Below are 24,987 nucleotides of genomic sequence, written 5' to 3' on the forward strand. Positions count from 1 at the left end.
CCAAAAGTGAAAGTAGTCATTGTGCAAACATATAACATATAAACATGTGCCGACATAACTCTGTACTAACACAACACGAGGTAGGAACCAGGCTGAGGTATGAAACTAAGGTTGTACCTCAAAGTTCAATATTCAAAGTGCAAAACATTTACTGACTTTAACTAAAACTCTTTTAAATGCTCATACGCCGACGCCGTAGAGTCTGACTCTGAGCGAGTGCTGCTGCTATACTACCCGGTTCCGCGGTTCCACATTGTTCTTGTGAGGAGTCTGATGGCGTATATATTTGTGCGACAGCCAGGGGTGACATGCAGCGTACGCGTCACAGGCAGCTTGCGGTTGCCAGATTGGGTGGTTTTCTGCATTATTTTAAGGCCTGTTTACGGTGTGTTTTAACTGGGTTTTCGGCTGAAAGGCATATGAAATCTGGCACACTTTTGAACGCCGTTATAATACAGTGCTGAGAATGAACGCACTTTTGAACGCCGTTATACAGCACTGAGAATGAACGCGTTCTCAATTACGTTCATCTAGCGGAAATACAGTACGTTCAGTTCACGTTCGCCCAAAATACGAACGCGTTCATTGAACGCGTTCAGGTACATCACTGGACGTATGGTATCCGATATTAAACATGCCAGAAATCACATCACATCTACAAGGATATTAGATCTCCCTAATGAGGTAAAAAGGGTTATACTGTATCTCAATCCTTCTGTCCAATGACCCCAGACTAATGGTCAAAGTCTGGACTGGTGCTCGGTTAGCGTCAGTCGAATCCCAGTTTAGTGCTCAATATCAACATCGGCAGTGAATCGGTCAGTGAATTGCGCGGTCAGTGAATTGAGCGGTCAGTGAATTGAAAATGGGGGACCCTGATGTAAACAAGACGAGTCTTTCTCTGGTCTGCATCCCCTTAACAATTGTGTGTATTGAGCTGTACTGTATTGTACCTATTCTGCAATCTGTTAAATAAAGTATTCATTAATTCATTCATTCATTCATTCATTCATTCATTCATTCATTCATTCATTCATTCATTCATTCAGTGACGTCCTACTCTGGACTGCTGCTCAGGACAGGGCCTGGATGGAGACATTTACCAGGAAGGGTTAGCTGCATATTTACACCATAATGTATTTACACCATAACATATTTGCATATATTACTTAACCACCCATACTAACATTATACACATAGGTATAGACATTTTGAATAAGTATGAGTAGTAATAGAGGGCTTCTCTCGCTTCTATCTCTCTCTCTGATGTGGTCATACACACAAATGGTATTTCAGTTAGCAGTCAACACACACACACACACACACACACGCACACACACACACACACACGTGTCCCTCACATTGATGTGAAGTGACCAGGCCGGGCTGCCTGCAAACAGGCCATCAGACTGGACAGTGAATGCTGGGCCTCACTATCAGACATGACAGCACACACACACACACACACACACACACACACACACACACTGAGTGGTCTTTATATCTAATATGACAGCAGAGATTGCTGCTTTCATTAACGTCTGACCCTTTCCTGCCCCCCCCCCCCCCCCCCCCCCCCCCCCCCTACTGTCCCGTCACACTAGTATGATTGAAGAGGCCCTGGTCGGACAAGGCACACCCCCTCCTTTTATTTTCTACACGCATGCAGACACACACACACACACACACACACATGTAGACACACACACACACACACAAATGCAGACACACACACAGACACATACACACAGGTACTACATGTGCACAAACCGCAAAGACAAACAAACACTACACACCTATATATCTGTCCCCACATGCACACACACACACACGCGCGCGCGCACACACACTCACACACATTCATTCACATTCAGGCTTGTCAGAGTCTCAGGTGCAGATGTAAATGGCATGTGTTGTTCTTGTCAGCAGGACACTAGCTCTCTGCTCACCACAGGGCTGACAGACCTGACCTTTCTGCCGACAGATGTGTGTGTGTGTGTGTGTGTGTGTGTGTGTGTGTGTACACACAGGCCGCACACATGTGTGTGTATTCTTGTGGGTGGGTGGCTGGTTGGTTGGGCGGGATTTGTTTGATCCTGATCGCTGATCTTTTGATAGATATGAGATTAAAATGTAAATATTTGGCAAATAGAATTCAGTGCTTGGGGGGCCGACTAATAATGTAAATCACTTGCTTCCGCTTCTCTCGTATATTTAGAGTGATTACCTGCTGATATCGGTCAGCTGTGTGTGTGTGTTTATAATAATAAATGAAATAAAAGAAATGAACCTTCTTACCGTTTTATTTACTATTATGTACCTTACTACTATGCTACTATACTTATACGGCTATCATGCTAATAATGTCTATACTAATATGCACTCAAGAGTGTATAGTATTTGACGAACCATACCTTTGACCCTTAGCTGCCAGAGTTGTGCCCCTTCTGCTGACTTGTTGTTCACAATCTGCAAGTCGCTTTGGATAAAAGCTTCAGCTAAATGACTAAATGTAATATGTGTGTGTGTGTGCGTGTGTGTGCGCATGTGCATATGTGTGTGTGTGTGTGTGTGTCTCTCTGTGTGTGTGTGCTCAGTCAGAACCCAGCGTGTGTGTTTGATGGTAACAGCAGGGGAAAGGACCACCGCGGCCCCAGCATCCAGGGCAGTGATTAGCACCACTACCTCAAGTTAAGATGCACGTATTTAAGGCTGCAAATACATTGTTGTCTTAACGTATCATCATACAGTGTTAGTAGAACATAACAGTGTAATTACACTGTGCTGCTTAGATTGTTTGTGGTCGTACTGTGGTTGCTGTTTGTTTTGCGTTGTCATATTCGTGATTTTGTTTCGTCTGCCTAAATGTTTACTGTGAGCGATTTGTAGTGCCAAATTTCCCTCGGGATGATTAAAGTATTTCTATTCTATTCTATTCTATTAGGAAACTGGGCAAGGGGGGGGGGGGTGTCTGTAATTAAAGTGGAGTTAATTGGAGGATGTGATTTGTGTGTTTGTGTGCACTGTGCACACTACAAATGGTCCAAAATGCTGCAGCCAGGCTACTCACAAGGTCAAAAAAATCATCTCACATCACTCCCATTCTGGTATCCCTGCACTGGCTCCCGGTACACTATAGAATTCACTTCAAAGTCCTCACTTTCACTTTCAGAGCACTTCACAGTCAGGCCCCTATCTACATCACGGAACTCATCCATCCCTACACCAACACCCGCTCACTCAGATCTGCCGATCAGCACCTCCTGGTGATCCCCAGGTCCAGGCTAAAAACAAGGGGTGATCGAGCCTTCGAGGTGACAGCACCAAGGCTCTGGAACGCTCTCCCCCTGGACCTGCGAACTGCCCCCTCTGAAAACTCTTTAAAAAAAAAAAACTAAAAACACATTTGTTCAGACAGGCCTTTGATCATGCATAGGCGCCTTCTCTTGTCCTCACTGTTCTATAGTTTTGTTTTAATTAGTGACTCATGATTTTATCCAAATTCTTTTATTCTACCTTTTCTATCTGGTTTCACTGTTTTTAACTGCTGTTTGTTTGTTGTCATTTATTTCTGATTTTGTTTTATTGTGTTTTTATATTAAGCTGTAGTGTAAAGCACCCTGTGCATTCGTGCTGTGAAGGGTGCTATATAAATAAAGGTCATTCATTCATTCATGTGTGTGTGTGTGTGTACTGGCTGTGAGATGACGAGCGGTACTGACAAGTCACAAGCTCTTTTAACATGCGTGCACGTGCACACACACAAACACGCCAATGTACACAATTATACGGTACATAAATGTATACATACGCAATTGCAGCATATTATGTCAAGGGCTTTCAACAGAATAATAAACATACAACGACAGAATGGGTAACTGTTCCCTGCTGAGAATAAAGCTAATGCTGTCGTCTGCCGTACAACTCAGTAATTTTCTTTTCTTGTTGGCTAATTAAGGACGAGTAGGCAGTCTCCTGGCTGACAGAGTAGGCAGCAGGGTTCGCACAAGGTCCTTGAAGTGCTTCAAGTACTTGATTTTTGTCCAAAAAAAGCCGAGGCCTGTGTAGTGGCTAAGTTGTATTGACACACCAGGAGACGTCGTTCCAATTTTAACAGGTGCTTGTAATTTATTCAAGAAATAGAAGTTAACAGAAGATTTTGAAGCATTGGTTTAAGAGTACAGAACAGAATTAATACAGAAGTAATACAGAACAGGGGTAATACAGAACCAAATTGATATGAAACCCGGCGCCGGTCAGAAAGGGAGGAAGAAGCTCCATGGTAGAGTGCAGATCGATAGCAATGATTATTCATAATCAGTTCATAATCGATTCATACAGAAACTATACATTTTCCACTACACCTGGAATTCCTTGGTGCTTAGAAAGTCATTGAAATTGAAATCAACCATTCGCATTGAAAGTTTTGTTCATCCATGATCAAATAGTTCTGAATCAAGAAATTAATTTTTTTTATTTAAAGTGTAACTAATTGTGGGAAATTGGTTTTAAGAAAGAAAAAAAAAACGCACATCCTACGTTCCTTGGTGCTGACCCAATAAAAACAGTAGTACATAAAACAAAGCAGGGCTCGCAACTCACTTGATGCTCCAAGGTGTTTTAATTGACAAATAATAGCAGTGGATACAACGTTTCGACCGACCCTTCCGGTCTTTTTCAGGTATGAACACAACACAAAATGACATATTTTTATACAGGAAATTAAATAGATTAGATATCAGCCCCACCTGGTGATCAGGGGCGGTCCCAAGACTTGCATGATTTATACATTTTATACATGATTTAGTAACAATTAATCTTTTCCATTTGACATTTTTTAGAAGGAGATTTTTTTAGAGAAATATATATATATATTAAACACAGTATTAGACATGCTTTAAAGATAGGCAGCAGTGTGTAAGGTACCTTCTTTGGACCCGGTCCAGGTCCTAGCCACTGAAAACACAAACAAAAACAATTGGTTAAAGCCATAAATATTGGATCCGATATTTTATTTGTATTTTTTTTAACAGCATTTAAAGGTGAATTGTATCCTTTTAAAATGAGAAATGGTGCTTGGAAAAGTACTTGAAAGTCCTTGAATTTCATTTTGCAATGTCTGTGGGAACCCTGAGGCAGTCTCCTTACAGAGTAGGCAGTCTCCTTACAGAGTAGGCAGTCTCCTTACAGAGTAGGCAGTCTCCTTACAGAGTATGCAGTCTCCTTACAGAGTAGGCAGTCTCCTTGCTGACAGAGTAGGCAGTCTCCTTACAGAGTATGCAGTCTCCTTACAGAGTAGGCAGTCTCCTTACAGAGTATGCAGTCTCCTTACAGAGTAGGCAGTCTCCTTGCTGACAGAGTAGGCAGTCTCCTTACAGAGATGCAGTCTCCTTACAGAGTAGGCAGTCTCCTTGCTGACAGAGTAGGCAGTCTCCTTACAGAGTATGCAGTCTCCTTACAGAGTAGGTAGTCTCCTTGCTGACAGAGTAGGCAGTCTCCTTACAGAGTAGGCAGTCTCCTTGTTGACAGAGTATGCAGTCTCCTTACAGAGTAGGTAGTCTCCTTGCTGACAGAGTAGGCAGTCTCCTTACAGAGTAGGCAGTCTCCTTGTTGACAGAGTAGGCAGTCTCCTTACAGAGTAGGCAGTCTCCTCAGAGTAGGCAGTCTCCTTGCTGAGTAGGCAGTCTCATTACAGAGTAGGCAGTCTCCTTGCTGACAGAGTAGGCAGTCTCCTTACAGAGTAGGCAGTCTCCTTGTTGACAGAGTAGGCAGTCTCCTTACAGAGTAGGCAGTCTCCTTGCTGACGAGTAGGCAGTCTCCTTACAGAGTAGGCAGTCTCCTTGCTGACAGAGTAGGCAGTCTCCTTACAGAGTATGCAGTCTCCTTGCTGACAGAGTAGGCAGTCTCCTTGCTGACAGAGTAGGCAGTCTCCTTGCTGACAGAGTATGCAGTCTCCTTGCTGACAGAGTAGGCAGTCTCGTTACAGAGTATACAGTCTCCTTGCTGACAGAGTATACAGTCTCCTTGCTGACAGAGTAGGCAGTCTCCTTGCTGACAGAGTAGGCAGTCTCCTTGCTGACAGAGTAGGCAGTCTCCTTGCTGACAGAGTAGGCAGTCTCCTTGCTGACAAGAGTATGCAGTCTATTTTATGTAATTTAGGCAGGGTACTATTTATTAATATTATTTTCATTTTCATAGTTTTCAGATTGAAAAAAGTGCTAAACCAGAATGAGCATAGTAGAGTGTTGTATTTAAAGAAAGGATGGTCCACAATAACAAACGATGCCTATAGGCTTTACTCAACCCCAAAACATTTTATCAGCGCAGAAGAAAACGCCTCTGCAGTCAGATGTCCCGTAGTGTCAGTGGTAGCAGTCAGATGTCCATAGTGTCAGTGGTAGCAGTCAGATGTCCCGTAGGTCAGTGGTAGCAGTCAGATGTCCCATAGTGTCAGTGGTAGCAGTCAGATGTCCCATAGTGTCAGTGGTAGCAGTCAGATGTCCCGTAGTGTCAGTGGTAGCAGTCAGATGTCCCATAGTGTCAGTGGTAGCAGTCAGATGTCCCGTAGTGTCAGTGGTAGCAGTCAGATGTCCCATAGTGTCAGTGGTAGCAGTCAGATGTCCCATAGTGGTCAGTGGTAGCAGTCAGATGTCCCATAGTGTAGTGGTAGCAGTCAGATGTCCCATAGTGTCAGTGGTAGCAGTCAGATGTCCCGTAGTGTCAGTGGTAGCAGTCAGATGTCCCATAGTGTCAGTGGTAGCAGTCAGATGTCCCTACATGAACTTGCTCACAGCTGGGTCTGTGGATTATCTTGAGTAACCTGGTCACAATTTCTTCAAAGAGACTGCTGAGATTGCTTTTTTGGCCACAAACCGAGTGCCATTCAGCTCCATTGTATTGGAGTGACTGCAGACATCTCTACGGCAGATATCTCTAAAACCGGCCAATCACAAGATGGCACTCCGGGTAAGGGGGGGGGGGGGGGGGGGGGGATATGTTTATTATTATTTTATTTAATTTTGAGTGAACTGCCCCTTTTTAAAAGCCTCAGTGTCAGCCAGTCAGAAATGGGAAGTACTGTTCCTTGACCTTTTTTTTTTTTAAGTGAGGTCACGTGCGCCTCCCACACTGTAATCACACTTATTCAGTGATCTTCACGCTGTGGATTTAAATGTTAAAGGTGTAGCAAGTGTTCACTTCTATTAGACAGGATAATACTAGAGGAAGCTTTGGTGCCAGAAACTATACACGCACACGCACACACGCAGAGACACACACACAGCATGTAGGTAAGGTCAGATCTGCTTTAGCTCAGCTGTTGTCGGCCTACAGGCATGTTTCTAAGCGAGTGTTTTTTCTTTAACATATGCTGCTGAGAGCCACATACACACTGCAGCATATGCTGGCAGGCCACTGTGTGCTTCCTCTGCGCCTGGAGGAACACAAAGGTCCAAGAGACTCTCGCTCTCTCTCGCTCTCGCTCTCTTTTTACACATATCCGGACCTGTAACACGCTTGAACAATAAATTTTTTTTTTTTTTTTTAAAGAACACCAGAGCTGCACCCACAGCTAAATTCATTAACTGTGTGTGTATGCAATTCTGTTTTATATGTGTATTCTTTTTTTAAATGTGTATATTGTGAGGATGAATTGTATTTTATGTAGGCCTATTTGATGTATGTTATGTGTGATAACCTTTTTTATCACTTTAGGTTGATGCCCTTTTTTAACATCTTGGCCAGGGACTACAGATTAAATCTAGCCTTCTGGCTAATTCTGGCGTATTTACATTTGAATGTTGATTAATATGCACTGTCCCTTTTGCAAGTAAACTTAAACTCTCCCTCTCTCTTTCACTCTTTTTCTCTCCCTTTCTCTCTCTTTCCCTCTCTCCCTCTCCCCTCTCTTTATCTTTCTCTCTTTCTTTCTCTCTCTCCCTCTCTATCCCTTTACCCCCTCTTTCCCTATCTCCCTTTCCCTCTCTTTCTCTCTCTCTTTCCCTCTCCCTCTTTTTAGCTTTCTCTCTCTCTTTCTATCTCTAACTCTTTATCTTTCTCCCTCTCCATTTCCCTCTCTCTCTCGCTCTTTCCCTCTATCTCCCCCTCTCTCTTTCCCTCTCTCCTTCTCTTCTCCTCTCACCCCCCTCTCTCCTCTCTTCCCCTGTCACACACAACACACACACACACACACACACACACATACATTCCTTCTGGCTGCAGTGCACACTGAGATATTTGTGAATAGCAGCACTTTCAGCGATAGCACCAGTGGAGCATATTATGGCCTTTTCACAAAGGACATACACACACACACACACACACACACGCACGCACGCACACGCGCGCGTGCACACACACACACAGGCACATTGATATACGGTAAACAAGCACTAATGAAGCATATAGTGGTTTTCTGCTGCTTGAGTTGAGCATATAAGTGATTTGGCACAGCTGTCCAGACACCAGACACTGCACTACACCAGGAAATTCATTCAATCTTTATTTATACTCGATAAATACACAAATATACAGTGCCGTCGAGATGTTACATTCACAAGTGTCACAGTGTGTTCATAATATAAAGACATCAGACAATCGGAATAATTAAGAGCACATTTTTAAATATATTAAAAAAATATATAAGAAGAATAAAACCGAGGTAATAATTTAAAAACAATTACATATTGTGGTGACCTGATTGGTTCTAAACCGACCCATAGACACTAGACTGACTAGAGTGTCTAGTTGCAGGCTATTCCATGATGTAGGGGCAGAGAAGCCAAAGCAGATCTACCAAGTTCAGTACAAACTCTAGGCACTCTTAAGTGTAAGCCAAAACTGGATCGTGTACGACAGGGTCCAGTGGTCCATTCCAATAAAGAACTAATATAATTTGGACAATCTCTAATTATGGCTTTATAAATAAAAAGATTCCAATGCAACTTACGTCTCTCTGCCAGAGAGGCCCACCGACCTTATTATATAGGATACAATGGTGAGTACCATAACTATCACCGGTGATAAATCTAATGGCTGAATGGTAAACACAGTCTAAGGGCTTAAAGGAAAACTCCAACATTTTGGGAAATTAGCTTATTTGGCATCTACCCTGGAGTTAGACAAGAAGATACATACCCTTTTTCTTCTCTGTGCATGCAGTAGGAGTAGGAAGACACGCACTGTTAGCCTAGCTTAGCGTCAGTCAGTGGAAGTAGGTTCCTCCATTAGCCTAGTTCCAAACGTCTTCCTACTCCTACTGCATGCACAGAGAAGAAAAAGGTATGTATCTTCTTGTCTAACTCCAGGGTAGATGGCAAATAAGCTAATTTCCCAAAATGTTGGAGTTTTCCTTTAAGAGTGGCAGGAAGAAATAGCTTACGTGATAATCAAGCAAAGATACTGTACAAGACAACCTAAATGTACACATAAATAAAATAATAAACTACATCTTGTGCATCTTGTGTATCTCGTAAATGTGTATGTGAATATATATAAGTTGTAATTAAGTCCAAGTTCAAGTTTCTTTATTAGTTGTCATACAGAAGTACAGAATACTTTTATACAAAATGCTTCTTTCTGTTACGCTCCAGAGACTGTGCTAGACAAAAGGATAAGTATAAAGTAAAATAAGTATAGCAAGTATAAAATAGAAGTCACGTACGTAGACACAAGTGTTCAGTCTGTACATATGTACAATGTTCAATGCAGAGTAGAAGTAACTGAGTTACCATACAATATACTAATATACAATAATCTATATAGTGCAAAGCAGAAATGCAGAAATGGGATGAGGTACAATTTAGGTACACTTTACAGTAAGGTGTACTGAGGTATGGGTTGTAGTGCAAATTCTTTGCGAATAAATATAAAGTGTGTTTAGGTGTTCTAAAGTGTGTAGAGTGGGTGCTGCAGTGAGTTGTTTGTTTAAAGTGAGTGTGTGCGTGTTGATGTGTGTGCTGTGAGTGCATTTTGATGGTTGTTGCATAGTGTTATTGTTCGTTGAGCAACCTGATGGCCTGGGGATAGAAGCTTCTTCTGAGTCTTTCTGTGCTTGCCATGAGACTCCGGTATCGCTTGCCTGACCGCAGCAGTTCAAAGAGGCAGTTGTTTGGGTGGCTGGAGTCTTTGATAATTCTCTTAGCCTTACCCATGCACCGCTTGTTGTAAATGCCCCCCTCCAAAGCCCCCCTCCAATTGTGCGTTCGGCTGAATGGGCCACTCTCTGTAGTCTGCTACGGTCTTGTGCTGTGCTATTCCCAAACCAGGAGGTGATATTGCCAGTCAGGATGCTCTCTATTGTACATGAGTAGAAGTTCTTAAGGATCTTCTGACTGACTTTGAACTTCCTTAGGCGCCTGAGGAAGTAGAGGCGTTGCCGTGCCTTCTTCACAACACTGTCAATGTGTGTGGTCCATGTCAAGTCCTCGGATATGTGGACTCCGAGGTCCTTAAAACTGTTCACTCTCTCAACCGGTGCCCCGTCGATGCTATGGGGGCTGTAGTCCCTGACCGCCGACCTCCTAAAGTCCACAATCATCTCCTTTGTTTTGCTGACGTTCAGGGAGAGGCTGTTCTCTTGACACCACCCCGCTAGGACCTTGACCTCTTCCAGGTAGGCCCTCTCGTCGTTTGCAGAGATCAGGCCCACCACTACTGTGTCGTCAGCAAATTTGATGATTGTGTTGTTCCGCTGTGCCACACAGTCATGTGAGTAGAGGAGGGGACTCAGTCAGAACACAGCCCTGGGGGGCCCCTATGTTGAGGGTGATGGATGAGGAGGTGCAGTTGCCTGCTCTCACCACCTGGGGTCTGCCCATCAGGAAGTCCAAGACCCTCTGGCAGAGGTCATAGTTTAAGCCCAGGTCCCTGAGCTTGGCTATGGGTTTGGAGGGGACTATGGTATTGAATGCTGAGCTGTAGTCGATGACCTCATGTCATTCCTCTGTGGAGTTTGGGGGTGGGGATGTGGGATTCGCTGGTTTTCCTCGTGGTGGCGGGGGCACCGGGACCGGGGGAGATGGTGGACCCACAGGGGTGGCATTCCCGTCGCTGTGCATGGCGATGTGAGAGGTGCGCGGGCTGTTTTGTGTTTTTCCTTCGGTCATGGCGTGCTTTATCGGGGGGTGCGTCTTGGATGGGGATGTGGTAGGGATTGATGTGTGGGGTGTTTTGGGGGGACTGACTGTTCCAGGGAGGGGTTCACATGCCTTCGAGCGACATTGTACTTTTGTACTTATTTTATGCCATTATTAAGTCTACACGTTTACATTGCACTACTTTTATTGTCTTTTATACCTATTCTTATGTCTGCAATTTATGCATTGTTTTTTTATTCTGTCAATCTGTGAGCTGATTGTATGCCTATGTTCATTTTATACTATATAGATAGTTATTAATATTAATTGTTATATTGTAGAAATGTGTGCATTGAAATGTCTAAACTAAGTCTCGACGACATTGAAAATGAGGGTGACCTCAATTGTCTTTTCGAGTATAAATAAAGGTTGATGATACAGGAGCTTATTACTGCACATCCTGCATATGCAAAAATATATGTATTGTGTTCAGTGTGTGTGTGTGTGTGGGGGGGGGGGGGGGTGTATGTATGAGTACAAAAGCTAGGTATTTTGTTTAAAGCCACAATCCAGTGTTTTTTTTTTACTGTAGAAATGGGCTGTGTTCTCATATTCATGTACAGCTACAGAACGCAGCCAACACAGTTTAAAACTTGTTTTCTTCGTGTCTAGTGTTGGTCCTCATATCAAGATTTCAGTCAATCGAGAAGAATGAAAACATTAGTATTTCTGGTGGTGGAATGAATGTTATGTGGTTATAATAGCCCCCCCCCCCCCCCCCTCTCTCTCTCTCTCTCTCTCTGTGTCACTCCCTCTCTCTGTCACTCCCCTATCTCTCTCTGTCACCCTACTCTCTCTCTCTCTGTCACCCCCCTATCTCTCTCACCCCCTATCTCTCTGTCACCCCCTCTCACCCTACTCTCTCTCTCTCTGTCACCCCCTCTCTATCTATCTCTCTCTCTGTCACCCCCTCTCACCCTACTCTCTCTCTTTCTCTCTGTCACCTCTTTCTCTCTCTCTCTCTCTCTCTCTGTCACCCCCCCCCTCTCTCTCTCTCTCTCTGTCACCCCCCCTCTCTCTCTCTCTCTGTCACCCCCCTCTCTATCTATCTATCTATCTATCTATCTATCTATCTATCTATCTATCTATCTATCTATCTATCTATCTATCTATCTATCTATCTATCTATCTCTCTCTGTCACCCCTCTCTCTCTCTCTCTCTCTCTCTCTGTCACCTCTCTCGCTCTCTCTCTCTCTCTCTGTCACCTCTCTCGCTCTCTCTCTGTCACCCCCCCACTCTCTCTCTCTCTCTCTCTCTCTCTCTCTCTCTCTCTCTCTCTCTCTCTCTCTCTCTCTCTCTCCTCTCTCTCTCACTCTCTCTCTCTCTCTCTCTCTCTCTCTCTCTCTCTCTCTCTCTCTCTCTCTCTCTCTCTCTCTCTCTCTCTCAGAGAACTTCCAGGTGGTGGTGAGAGGTAATGGGTTCCTCCATGCCAGAAACACTGACCAGGTCCTCTGCAGCTTCAAACTCAACGACACACACACGCTGAGTGAGTGTTGCACGTACATACGCACATCCACATAACCATACACACCCACCTTTGGAATATTATGAATTATTATTCACATGATAGTGTTTTATGGTATCTTTTTAGTATTACTAAGAGCAATATTTGTGAATATAATTGAGGGTGGTGGAGTTCTAAAATGCTATCGATATTTCCCCTGTGCAGATGAGAGACCAGTTGGTATGGAGGATACCTACCTGCTCTGTCCTGCTCCTGTCATAGAGGAAGTGGGAAGGTAAGCTACACCTTCTTATCAATCTCTCATACTGCAGGCTGTAGGTCACCTAGGTTAGGTCTGTGTATTTGTATTTGGTTTGTGTATTTGTGTATTGTTTTGGTTATCGTGCATAAATTAAGACAGTTGCTCCGGGTGGCTATGGACCCTGTTCGCCATCTTTGGAGGATCACTTCTGTCCCATTGCATAGGGAAATAGCTAGAATGTGGAGAAAGGGGGGAAAAGAAGCGTTTAGGCTGTGAGATATTCAGCTTTTCACCCACAATCTTTTAACCCAAAAATGCGCCTGTCAACACACGCTGTCAACCAGAGTGATCCCCTACATACTGGCAGCTTGCTGAGGAAATTACCCCAAGTCTCAGTTACTCAAGTCTCAGTTACTCAAGTTCCAGTTACTCAAGTTTCACTTACTCAAGTCTCAGTTACCGTACTTTTCGCACTATAAGCCGCACCTGACTATAAGCCGCAGCAGCTAAATTGAATGATGTGTACATATATAAGCCGCACTGGACTATAAGCCGCAGGTGTTTTAATGTTTAATTACCATATGTAAGGGTTCGTGCACAGAGGGGATTGTCGGGAAAGAGATGGCTGTTTGAGGAAGCTCCCATTTATTAACATTTCAACAAACAAGTTGCATATTTAATAAGGGAAGTGGGAACAGATAAATAACATTTCAATGCAGTAAAAAAAGCAATATTTCGATTTTTACATTTTCGGGTTTGGTCCACATATAAGCCGCACCGTTATATAAGCCGCAGGGTCGAAAAATGGGGGAAAAAGCCGCGGCTTATAGTCCGAAAAGTACGGTACTCAAGTCTCAGTTACTCAAGTCTCAGTTACTCAAGTCTCAGTTACTCAAGTCTCAGTTACTCAAGTTCCAGTTACTCAAGTCTCAGTTACTCAAGTCTCAGTTACTCAAGTCTCAGTTACTCAAGTCTCAGTTACTCAAGTTCCAGTTACTCAAGTCTCAGTTACTCAAGGCTCAGTTACTCAAGTCTCAGTTACTCAAGTTCCAGTTACTCAAGTCTCAGTTATTCAAGTCTCAGTTACTCAAGTCTCAGTTATTCAAGTCTCAGTTACTCAAGCCTCAGTTACTCAAGTCTCAGTTACTCAAGTCTCAGTTACTCAAGTCTCAGTTACTCAGTTCCAGTTACTCAAGTCTCAGTTATTCAAGTCTCAGTTACTCAAGTCTCAGTTACTCAAGTCTCAGTTACTCAAGTCTCAGTTACTCAAGTCTCAGTTACTCAAGTCTCAGTTATTCAAGTCTCAGTTATTCAAGTCTCAGTTACTCAAGTCTCAGTTACTCAAGTCTCAGTTACGCAAGTTTCAGGTACTCAAGTTTCAGTTACTCAAGTCTCAGTTACTCAAGTCTCAGTTACTCAAGTCTCAGTTACTCAAGTCTCAGCTATTCAAGTCTCAGTTACTCAAGTCTCAGTTACTCAAGTCTCAGTTACTCAAGTCTCAGTTACTCAAGTCTCAGTTACTCAAGTTCCAGTTACTCAAGTCTCAGTTATTCAAGTCTCAGTTACTCAAGTCTCAGTTACTCAAGTCTCAGTTACTCAAGTCTCATACCACTTTCCAATGTAAATTCAGTAAGCAACTAATCTATATGACTATTATGTGAAATAATATTTCTTCCTATACTTTGCTAACATATAGTCCTTCAATAGTTTTTAGGTACTCATTAGTTGTGCCACCTAAAGGGAAGTATTACTTGGAAAGACTTGGCAGAAGTGCTGTAAGTGGGGTTTCTTTTAGCCGCGGTCTAGCAGGTTAGTAGAGTTTCCTCGTCTTCACCGGCGAAAGCGAGCTACGCCAGCTGTACCCAAAGTTTGTTGCGGAGACAGAGGAGCGGTTGTCCTTGGACAAATTAGGTCCAAAGTCACTCTGAGTCTCTGTGATCAATCAGTGTTTGTCACGGCTAACGAAGCCAGACACCAGTCACAAGGAGACACCAGGAGAAGAGCCCAGGAATAAGCCTTAATGAGAGCCTCCTGGAGACAGACCTCCACAACACTGCCTCTCTGTGTCCGTGTGCGTGTGTGTGTGTGTGTGTGCAGCGTGTGCGTATGTATCCCTGCATGATACATGCCTAACACAGAGGGGGAACGTGAACTTTCCTCCAGCTTCGCTTCAGCGGGAGCTTCGGAGCAGAAGTTTCTTGCGGGGCAGACGGGGAGCGGTGCTGCTGTGTCCTGGGGCTGGGAGATGGTTTAAACCCCCCCCGGCAGCCTTCCCAGTGTCCTCGGCCCCCGCAGCCCTGTGCATAATTATACACCCTGAGCCCACGGCCTCAGACACCTCCCAGCCACCGTCTGTCTTGACGCTGTCATCCAGATTTCTGGGATGGTTTGATCTAGTCTCGTTCCCGCCAGTGAAAACCCGCTCGTCGGGGCCCTCCTGAAGACGGGGGGTGGAGGGGGGCACTTGGTCTTCACACTGTGGCTGTGAAGGGGTTTTCGGAGGCCATTGTTTTTCACTGTGAGTTCAAGTTCAAGTTTGTTTTTATTTGTCAGAACAAAATACAGGATACCTTATAATGAAATGCTTGTTTCTTATGAGCCCCTGAGAGTGTGCTGCATACAGTAAAGAGAAAGTAAGTAAAAAAAATAATAAATAAATAAGAAGTAAAAAGTAGATAAAGACGATATAAAATACAGAGTAAAATGAGTACCAGTGAGGTAGAATGCAGATGTACAAAAGTTGGGGTAGGGTGCAAATGAGGTATGAATGTGGTGCAGGTCCACAGGCATGTGTGTGTAGCGGTTTACGCTGTTTGGAAAACGTCGTTGGCACTCAAAGTGTTAAGATCCCCTGGGTTCCCTCAAGAACCTATGGGTGCCTCGAAGCCCCAAATGATGCCTGTGTGAGAACCTTTGGGAGCACCGTGTCCTCTAATGGCAATGGTAAATAGCTGCATTTATATAGTACTTTTATCCAAAGCGCTTTACAATTTGTTCCTCGCATGTTCTGTCATCAATCAATCATTATCTGAAAAAAAAAAAAAAAAAAAAAAAAAAACGAACCTACACTGTAGCACTCAACACTTTGATGAACATTGTTACTCAGCTGATAGAGTTGTACCCTTCCTGCTGTCTTGTTGTACAAAACGTGTAAGTCGCTTTGGGGTAAATGGTAAATGGCTGCATTTATATAGTACTTTTATCCAAAGCGCTTTACAATTTGTTCCTCACATGTTCTATCATCAATCAATCATTATCTGAAAAAAAAAAAAAAAAAAAAAAAAAATATATATATATAACTAACTCTAACTAACCTTACTGTCATGCACTTGTCCTAATAAACTAACCTACACTGTAGCACTCAACACTTTGATGAACATTGTTACTCAGCTGATAGAGTTGTACCCTTCCTGCTGTCTTGTTGTACAAAACTTGTAAGTCGCTTTGGATAAAAGCGTCAGCTAAATGACTAAATGTAAATGTCACCCACTCACTCACACATTCACACACCGACGGCGGAGGCGACCATGCAAGGTGCCAACTAGCTAATCGGGAGCAGTTAGGGGTTAAGTGTCTTGCTCAAGGATACTTCGACATGCTGCCCGGGAGGAGCGGGAATCGAACCGGGGCGGGAACCGCCGACTGCTCTACCTACCGAGCCACTGTCTCTACTGACTGACGAGCCACTCAGAGCAGCTAGATGTGACTGATGGGCCAATCAGAGTAACCTGTGTGTATTATGCGATATTTCAGAAGAAGTAGATTGGATATCTGAAATGGCTTGATTTTGTTGGTATCCAGTGGGATATTGATGAAAGGGCTTTACATCAACATACCTTTGTGTTCAGTTACCATCTCCTCTCCTCCATCTCCAGTCCCGTCCCCCAGTTTTCTTTTGCGAACACCCGCCAAGCTTTGACATGAACCGGCCATCTCTGGCATCCATTCAACCGTCGGTCGCATCGATGCCTCCGCCCGTCCACTCTGACCTAGAGTTCCCACGTCTACTCCAGCCACACGAACAGCCTCTTTGAACTGCTGCGGTCAGGCAAGCGATACCGGAGTCTCAAGGCGAGCACAGAAAGACTCAGAAGAAGCTTCTATCCCCAGGCCATCAGGCTGCTCAACGAACAATAAACACTATGCAACAACCATCAAATGCACACAGCACACACATCCACACGCACACACTCACTTTAAACAAACAACACACTGCAGCACCCACTCCACACACTTTAGATCACACAAACACACTTTATATTTATTGGTAAAGGATTTTCACTACAACTCGTACACCTTACTGTAAATTGTACCTAAATTGTACCTCATCCCATTTCTGCTTTGCACTATATAGTATTGTATATTAGTACATTGCATAGTATATTGTATATTGTATGGTAACTCAGTTACTTCTATTCTGCATCGAACATTGTACATATGTCTATACTGAACACTGTGACCTCTATTTTTACTTTGATCTTACATGCTATACTATTTTATTTCATACTTATCTTGTCTAGCACAGTCTCTGGAGCGTAACAGTAAGAAGCATTTTGTATAAAAGTATTCTGTACTTCTGTATGACAACTATTAAAGAAACTTGAAACTTGAAACTACACCCGGACCGAGCTTGACCTGGCAGCGAAGGGAAAGAAAAGGACGAGTTAGGTTCTTTTAAGATTAAAGAAAAACGTTTTTTAAGTTTTGAAAAAAAAATACAGGTAGATGACCAGTCCACCTATTCTAATAACAACCAACAAATAGAGTTGTGTCTGGTCGATGTGGCTAGCTGTGTGCCGGCCTGGCTGCTCCTCTGAGCTGTGTGCCGGGCCTGGCTGCTCCTCTGAGCTGTGTGCCGGGCCTGGCTGCTCCTCTGAGCTGTGTGCCGGGCCTGGCTGCTCCTCTGAGCTGTGTGCCGGGCCTGGCTGCTCCTCTGAGCTGTGTGCCGGGCCTGGCTGCTCCTCTGAGCTGTGTGCCGGGCCTGGCTGCTCCTCTGAGCTGTGTGCCGGGCCTGGCTGCTCCTCTGAGCTGTGTGCTGGGCCTGGCTGCTCCTCTGAGCTGTGTGCCCGGCCTGGCTGCTCTTCTGAAGGGAAGACTGGTTGAGGGACCAGTCCCACTGGGCACTAGAGCCACCCATAATAAAAACCATATGCATTATTTTTGTTTGTAATAAATGTACTGTATGGCGCTCTGGATAAAACGGGTGTGTTACATTCAGAGCAGAAGAGTGGGAATAATTACACAGTGTGTTCTGGCAGTAGTCGTGCCTAGAGGAGGAGGAGGAGGAGGAGGAGGAGGGGTCCCACCTTGGACCAGGAGCGGCAGCTTGTCTGCTGCAGAGAGGAGGAGTGGCTGACGGGGAGAGAAAGGAGGCCCACAGCTGGTAGGAGAAATCACACCGGAATGTAGTGTAGTGATGATACACTTGGCCCGTATGAGTCATTTTCCCGGAACCTCAAACCTGACTCAAACCTGGACAATAAGAGAGTGAAATTCTGTCCAACCCGAACCAGTTGGGGTGTAGTCTGATTTAGGTTTGAACTGGACATACATTTCTAGATGTCTAGGAGGTGTCAGATGGTGCTGTATTTATAAAAAAAAATGTGAGGTCCATACAAGAGGTTTTGGGGTCAATTCCGCTCCCCCCCCCCCCCACATATACACACTCACAACCCTCCCAATACACCCTCACCCACCTTCATGTCGCATATAATGAAGTCATTGATGCTACTGTCACACAAATCTGTCTTGACTGACAACCTTCCGGATGTAGTCGTGGAGACACACACACACACACACACACACACACACACACACACGCATACAGTATGTACATATGGGGCAAATACAGATATAGTGGGCAGATTGATGATTGATAGGGGCTGAGATCTCTCTGTCAGCTGGGAGCTGCGATGCCCCCTGCCTGCCTAAGAGGAGGGGTGGCTGTATGCAATGTGGAGGGAAAGACAAAAGTGAGAGAAAAGAGAGAGAGAGAGATGGGGGTGGAGGGGGGGAGAAGATAAGGCTGAGGAGGACACACATCACTCTATCCACTCTCCTGCTCCCAAACCAGCGAGAATGTTTACATTGTATCACAATGTGCACAGTAATATCCCTTTACCGGCTTGTTCCTCTTTACAGTGGCCGGGGTTAGTTCTCATCCATGAGAAGCCTGAATAAGCAAAATCAGTATGACAGCCCAACCCCACCGAACACGTGCGGCGGGCGTGAGGCGAGCGGGCGTGAGGCGTTTCACTTTCACTCCCATGTTAACGGGCGTCGCTGTTCACACCGGAGCGGATTTTTCCGCTTTGGTTGGATTCAGAGGTGTGCGCCACGCGCATTTTCACAGAAATACACTCAATATCTGCATTATTACCACACATATAGATGTTGTTTTTAAAGATTTATTTTTTAGCGTTTATCGCTTTTTGCTACTGGGCAGTCCAGTAGAGAGAGAGAGAGAGAGAGGAGGAATGGGAGACAGAGTGGGGGGAAGACATTCGGCAAATAACGGCGGGTCCGGGAATCGAACCGGGTCGGCCTTGCCGCGACTCAGCGCGCTATGTGGTTCGCCACTGGGGCGCCCATATAGATGTTGTTTAACCAGCTAATGTGTCTGTATCTTCCCCAATACAAATAAACCATACTATACAGTCAGTCACACTGATTTCATCATTCTAAAATTAATTCTAACATTCTAATTAATTAGATAATAACTGGTTATACATGCAAAATGGACAATAGAACACTGGAACTCGAAATCTGTTCCAATGTAAATGGGCCTTCCTCCTCCGTGCGCTTTCGCCCGCTCTGAAGTCGGACTCGGTGTGGACCACACACACTGTTCTCGCGCAAAACCCATGCGTGCTTGCGCCCGCGCCTGGTGGGGTCCCGGCATGTAAACACACACACAAAACTCAAAATTACTATTCGATAGTCACTGGGAGCTATACGAATACTAATCGAACCCCCCACCCCCAACATACGATTTGGTTTTTTAATTAATAGCTAACATCACATGACCTGATCAAACAAGTGAGCTAGCAGCAGGCTAACGTTATTTCCGGAAACAAAAGCAATCATTCCTAAAGTTACATCGTTGACACATGAAATGTCTGAGCTTCCACGTTAATGTATGGTTTTGTTTTTACTTAATAGCGAAACGTGAGATAATCTGGCTCGAGATAAAGCGAGCGAGCTAGCTGGCTAATGGTAGCAGAGCAGGCAAGCGTTCTATCCTGGAACAAAAGCATTAATTCCAGAAAGTTACATCACTGATGCTTGAAATGTGTGAACTTAGTAAAACAACATGGCGAAGGTACAAAACGTTGCTACCATGCAACATCTCCAGTCTCTCTTTCTCTTCTGTTCTCCCCAGCTGTTAACAGACTGTTATGCTACCTGCAGTACAGAGAGGGACTACAGTGGAGGACAGATGGAAGAAAAAACAGTGTGTCAGTGTTTGAGGAAGTGAAGGAGAGAGAGAGAGAGATCTGAGGGTCCCAGATGGGAGGGACACATGCTAAAAGGATGTAGGACAGGAAAACCCCTCCTCCTCCTCCCATCCCCCTCTGTTTCCTCTCCTTTCTCCTCCTCTTTCTCTCTCTCTCTCTCTCTGGTCTCCCTTCTCCTCCGACCACCCTCCAGTGACCTCCCCTCTGCCTCCCCCCCTCCTCCTCCTCCTTCCTCACATCTACACCCAGATCTCAATACCACCCTTGTCTCTCTCTCCATGACCACCACAGCACAGAAAAGCCCTTTCTCCTTTCTTCTCCAACAAGGAGAGACGGTGGCAGTCGGTGCAATTCCTCACATTTATATTGAACTATTATTAACATTAGGCACAGATACACGCACTACACAAACCGGTCGCAAGTGAGAGAAAACTTACCAACAAAGTGTGTAGTGAGTGTATCTCTGCCTATACATAATGGCAATTGTTAAATAAAGTTGTTGTTGTTTTTTTACTGGCCGTCTCTGTCGCTGGAGACCAGTTGTTTTCCCACTGACGTCCCTTCCTCCCACAACAGGCAACCCTGTCTCCACCCCTGACACACGTGTTGCTAAAATAAGTGGTCTACGTGTTAAAATGATAGCTCTACATTATGACAGCCATCACTGATAAGTGTTTGGTCAATGACATCGGTTTCCCTGTCCCTCCACTCTGCACTTTATCCAATCAGGAGTGAGAACTACACTGGGGGGGGGGGGGGGGATTCTGTTTTTTATCCAAAGCGCTTTACAGTTTGTTCCTCACGTTTTTACCCATTCATTCACACACCGACGGCAAAAGCAAACATGCAAGGTGCCAACCTGCACATCGGGAGCAATTAGGGGTTAAGTGTCTTGCTCAAGGACACTTTGACACGCTGCCCGGGAGGAGTGGGAATCGAACCGGGAACCTCCGGATTTCCAGATGACTGCTCTACCTCCTGAGCCACTGTCGCCCCCAAAATAAGTAAATAATATCTAGGGCTCTCTCTCCTGATTGGATAAGGTGGGAAGGGATACCAGAAAATGTTGTTTACTGCAGAGCGGAGGGGCTGTTACTGACATAATACTCAATATATATATATATATATATATATCAATGATGGATGTCAGAATGTAGAGCTACTTATTTTACCACAATTATTTTTTAACACAAAAAAACAGAAATAGAAGTAACACGACATGGTGTCAGAAGTCCTGCAAGAGTTGTGTATGTGTTCGGTCGGACGATAAGTGCCATTTGAGGTTCGTTGATGGAGAAAAAAGATGAGCGTGGCTAATAATGCTGGAGCACCTGCAGCGGTTTCAAGTGCTACATTTAGCATCCAGCCTCGCGAGTCCTTCGACTTTTCAAAGCCGCAAGAGTGGGCCAAGTGGATACGCAGGTTCGAAAGATTCCGTCTGGCAAGTAACCTAAATGCTAGCTCTGAAGAGAATCAAGTCAACACGCTAATATATTGTATGGGTGATGAGGCGGACGATATTTTACGTGGATTAAATCTGACTGTTGCTCTACGACGTACGTACCAAGGAGTGCGGGATGGATTACAGGGTTTCTTCGTGGTCAAGAAAAATGTGATCTACGAACGCGCCAAATTTAATATGCGCAAACAGGGAGAATGTGAAACGGTCGACTCCTTTGTGACGGCATTGTATGCGCTGGCAGAGTATTGTACATACGGAGTGCTACATGATGAACTTATTCGTAACAGGCTTGCCGTCGGTCTGATGGATAAGCGGCTGTCAGAAAGAATGCAGCTTGACCCGGACTAAACATGGCGAGGCAGAGTGAAGAGGTGAAACGACAGCAATCCTCTCTGCGAGGAGACGCCAGGACAGAGGCAAGACGTTAGATCGGTGGACAGGGTGTTTAAGAGCAGTAGCAAGAATTATGCTAAGAACAGCCCCCAACAGGCTAACAGCTACCCAGCCAAATCACACAGCCACTCAAGGGGGAGGAGTGTCCAGTGTCATAAATGTGGCAGTTATCACGGCGGCTACGTGGCGTAGTGGGCAAGGCGCTCGCCACGAATGCGGAGACGCTGGGCTCGCCTGTTCGAGCCCAGCGCTCCACATTGCTTTCAGTTTAGCTGGTCGTTCATACTAATACACATTGGCCGTATTAGGGGGTGGGAAACTGATGGGTGGGGATCGGGCGTTGTGGACAGCGACTCCTACAGGTCGGTTGGTGCGCCTGCGCAGTAGAATCAGGAAGTGTCGGGGGCAGCGTGAGCCTCCCACGCGTTACTCCTCGCCACTGAGAGATCGAGCTGTGCAGGTGAAAAGATGCGACTGCTGTTACCTCAAGTACCGGAGGGGACTTGTGCTATGTATGACTTAGTCCACATTGCAGCCGGCTTGTGGGAGGCAAGAAACAGCGTTCGTGACAGGGGAGGGTTGAATTGGATGATACGAAATTGGGATGGGAGAAAAATATAGAAAATGGGAGAAAAAGTGGATAAAAAAAATGTGGCAGTTATCAGTCCCACCCACAGCGCGATTGCCCTGCTAATGAGGTGAAATGCCATTCATGTGGGAAGATGGGGCATTATAAGCGTGTGTGTAAATCATCCAAAAATGTACATGAGGTTGAAGAGGACTATTCCTGCTCCTGTGATGGTGAGGAGGAGTGTATGTTCTTGGGCAGCATCACAACTGATGGTGAGCCATGGATGGTCAACATAGACAGACGTGTGCCATTCAAAATAGACACTGGTGCTGATGTTACTGTGATGCCTCACACTGTATTCAGAGAGATCTACAGACACAAGGATCCACCTACTCTACAGAAAGCAACAAAACCACTGATGTGACCTGGGAGGAGTCCACTAGATGTTGTGGGCGTCGCCAAGCTGTTGCTGAGGAGAGGAGAGAGAGAGGTGTTGGAGGACGTGTACGTCGCTCGACACCTGCACACAGCGTTGCTGGGAGGCCTGCTATCAGCAAGATGGAGCTTGTGGCACGTCTAGACAGTATCACAATGGAGACGCTCAAGACGACCTACCCGAAGATATGCAGTGGTCTCTGCAGTGGAGATGAAACAGCCGTATGCAATCAGGATGAAACCGGGGGCTTAACCATTCTCGCTGAAGACGCCCAGAAGGATTCCATTGCCACTGATGGACAAAGTCGAGCAAGAACTGTCCCGCATGGAAAGCCTCGGAGTGATCAGCCGGATCGAGGAGCCAACCGACTGGTAGTCCCTAAGAAGAAGATGGGTGCGGTACGCATAACGGAACGTAGACCAAATGCATCCACATTTGTATAGGATTCTAGCACATTTTCATAACAATAGCGAATATTACCGTTTTCATTGAGGTTCCTTACAAATTAACGATGCTTTATGTTGTCCTTTATATGCCGATTATCATTAAAATCTTAAATTGTACCATATGTCCCCCTTTAGACAACATATGTAACGCTACCAGCGCACTTTTGTTAAGATAATTAGTTTACCATTCACGGCCGCTATACCGAGGTCGCAGTAATAGTTTACCGCTGTTCAGATCACGGCGAAGAATAGACACATCCCAGTGACCTGTGACCTGTGCTAAGGATCTTGGGAAATGTATTCATGTAGTTTTCAACATTTTCACCTTTTAATTTTAAACCAATGCTGCCATCTACTGACAACAAAGTGTTGTCTATCGTCACTTCCGTATACAGCGTCGCCCGAAACCCATTCTAGAGATTCCCACTTTTTACTGGGAATGGGGCGTGGCCGTATTTGGTCCCAGACAATAAGAGTGGCTGCGATTGGTCACCGTGACGTTATGTGTTGATCTCACAAACCTCAATGAGTCAGTGTGCCGGGAAAAATACACCCTGCCAACAGTCGAGGAAACACTGGGAATGCTAGCCAGGATATTCAGCAAGTTAGACGCAAACATGGGATTTTGGCAAATACCCCTGACTGAGGATTCGTCAAAGTACACAACCTTTATCACGCCGTTTGGTCGTTATCACTTTAATCGCCTACCTTTCGGCATCGCCTCCGCCCCAGAACACTTCCAAAACAGAATGGTGACTGAGGTCACAGAGGGGCTGGAGGGTGTCGTCTGCCACATGGATGATGTGCTGGTGTGGGGCCGATCACAGGAGGAGCATGACGCTCGTCTGCATGTCGTGCTGGGGAGGATCGAGAAAGCAGGAATCACCCTGAACATCGATAAGTGTGACCTGTCAAAAGAAGAGGTGACCTTTCTAGGCCATGTGATCTCCAGCAGTGGCATTAACCCCGACCTGAGTAAGACGGATGCCGTAAGGAGGATGGAGGAGCCGACAAATGTTAGTGAGCTGAGAAGCTTTCTCGGCATGGTAAACCAGCTGGGGAAGTTTATCCCCGCCGCTGGCGGAGAGAGACAAGCCCCTGCGAGACCTTCTGTCGAAGAAGAACTGCTGGCTGTGGGGCATCGAGCAGGCCAGAGCCTTTCAAGATTTAAAGGATGCACTAATATCCCCACCAGTGTTGGCCATGTACGATAATCATAGGGAGTGCAAGGTCTCAGCGGACGCGGCGTCGTACGGCTTGGGGAGTGTGCTTCTTCAAAAATGGGATGGAGTGTGGAGACCAGTAGCCTATGTGTCGCGGTCTCTCACACAGACTGAGCAGAGATACGCACAGGTTGAGAAGGAGGCCCTGGGCTTGACT

General features: G+C 45.2%; 1 protein-coding gene across 1 annotated transcript in view; it reads left to right on the top strand.

The window, feature by feature from the left end:
• The window catches only part of antxr1d (ANTXR cell adhesion molecule 1d), a 126,287-nt gene that overhangs the window by 55,956 nt on the left and 45,344 nt on the right, over positions 1-24,987 (top strand). The window contains exons 10-11 of the mRNA XM_084322209.1: positions 12,524-12,622; positions 12,806-12,875. Of these exons, the coding sequence (XP_084178335.1) occupies positions 12,524-12,622; positions 12,806-12,875 (169 nt within the window). The remainder of the gene's footprint in view (positions 1-12,523; positions 12,623-12,805; positions 12,876-24,987) is intronic.

The sequence above is a fragment of the Notolepis coatsorum genome (genome assembly GCF_963971535.1).
Source record: "Notolepis coatsorum genome assembly, chromosome: 9".
Classification (NCBI taxonomy): Eukaryota; Metazoa; Chordata; class Actinopteri; order Aulopiformes; family Paralepididae; genus Notolepis; species Notolepis coatsorum.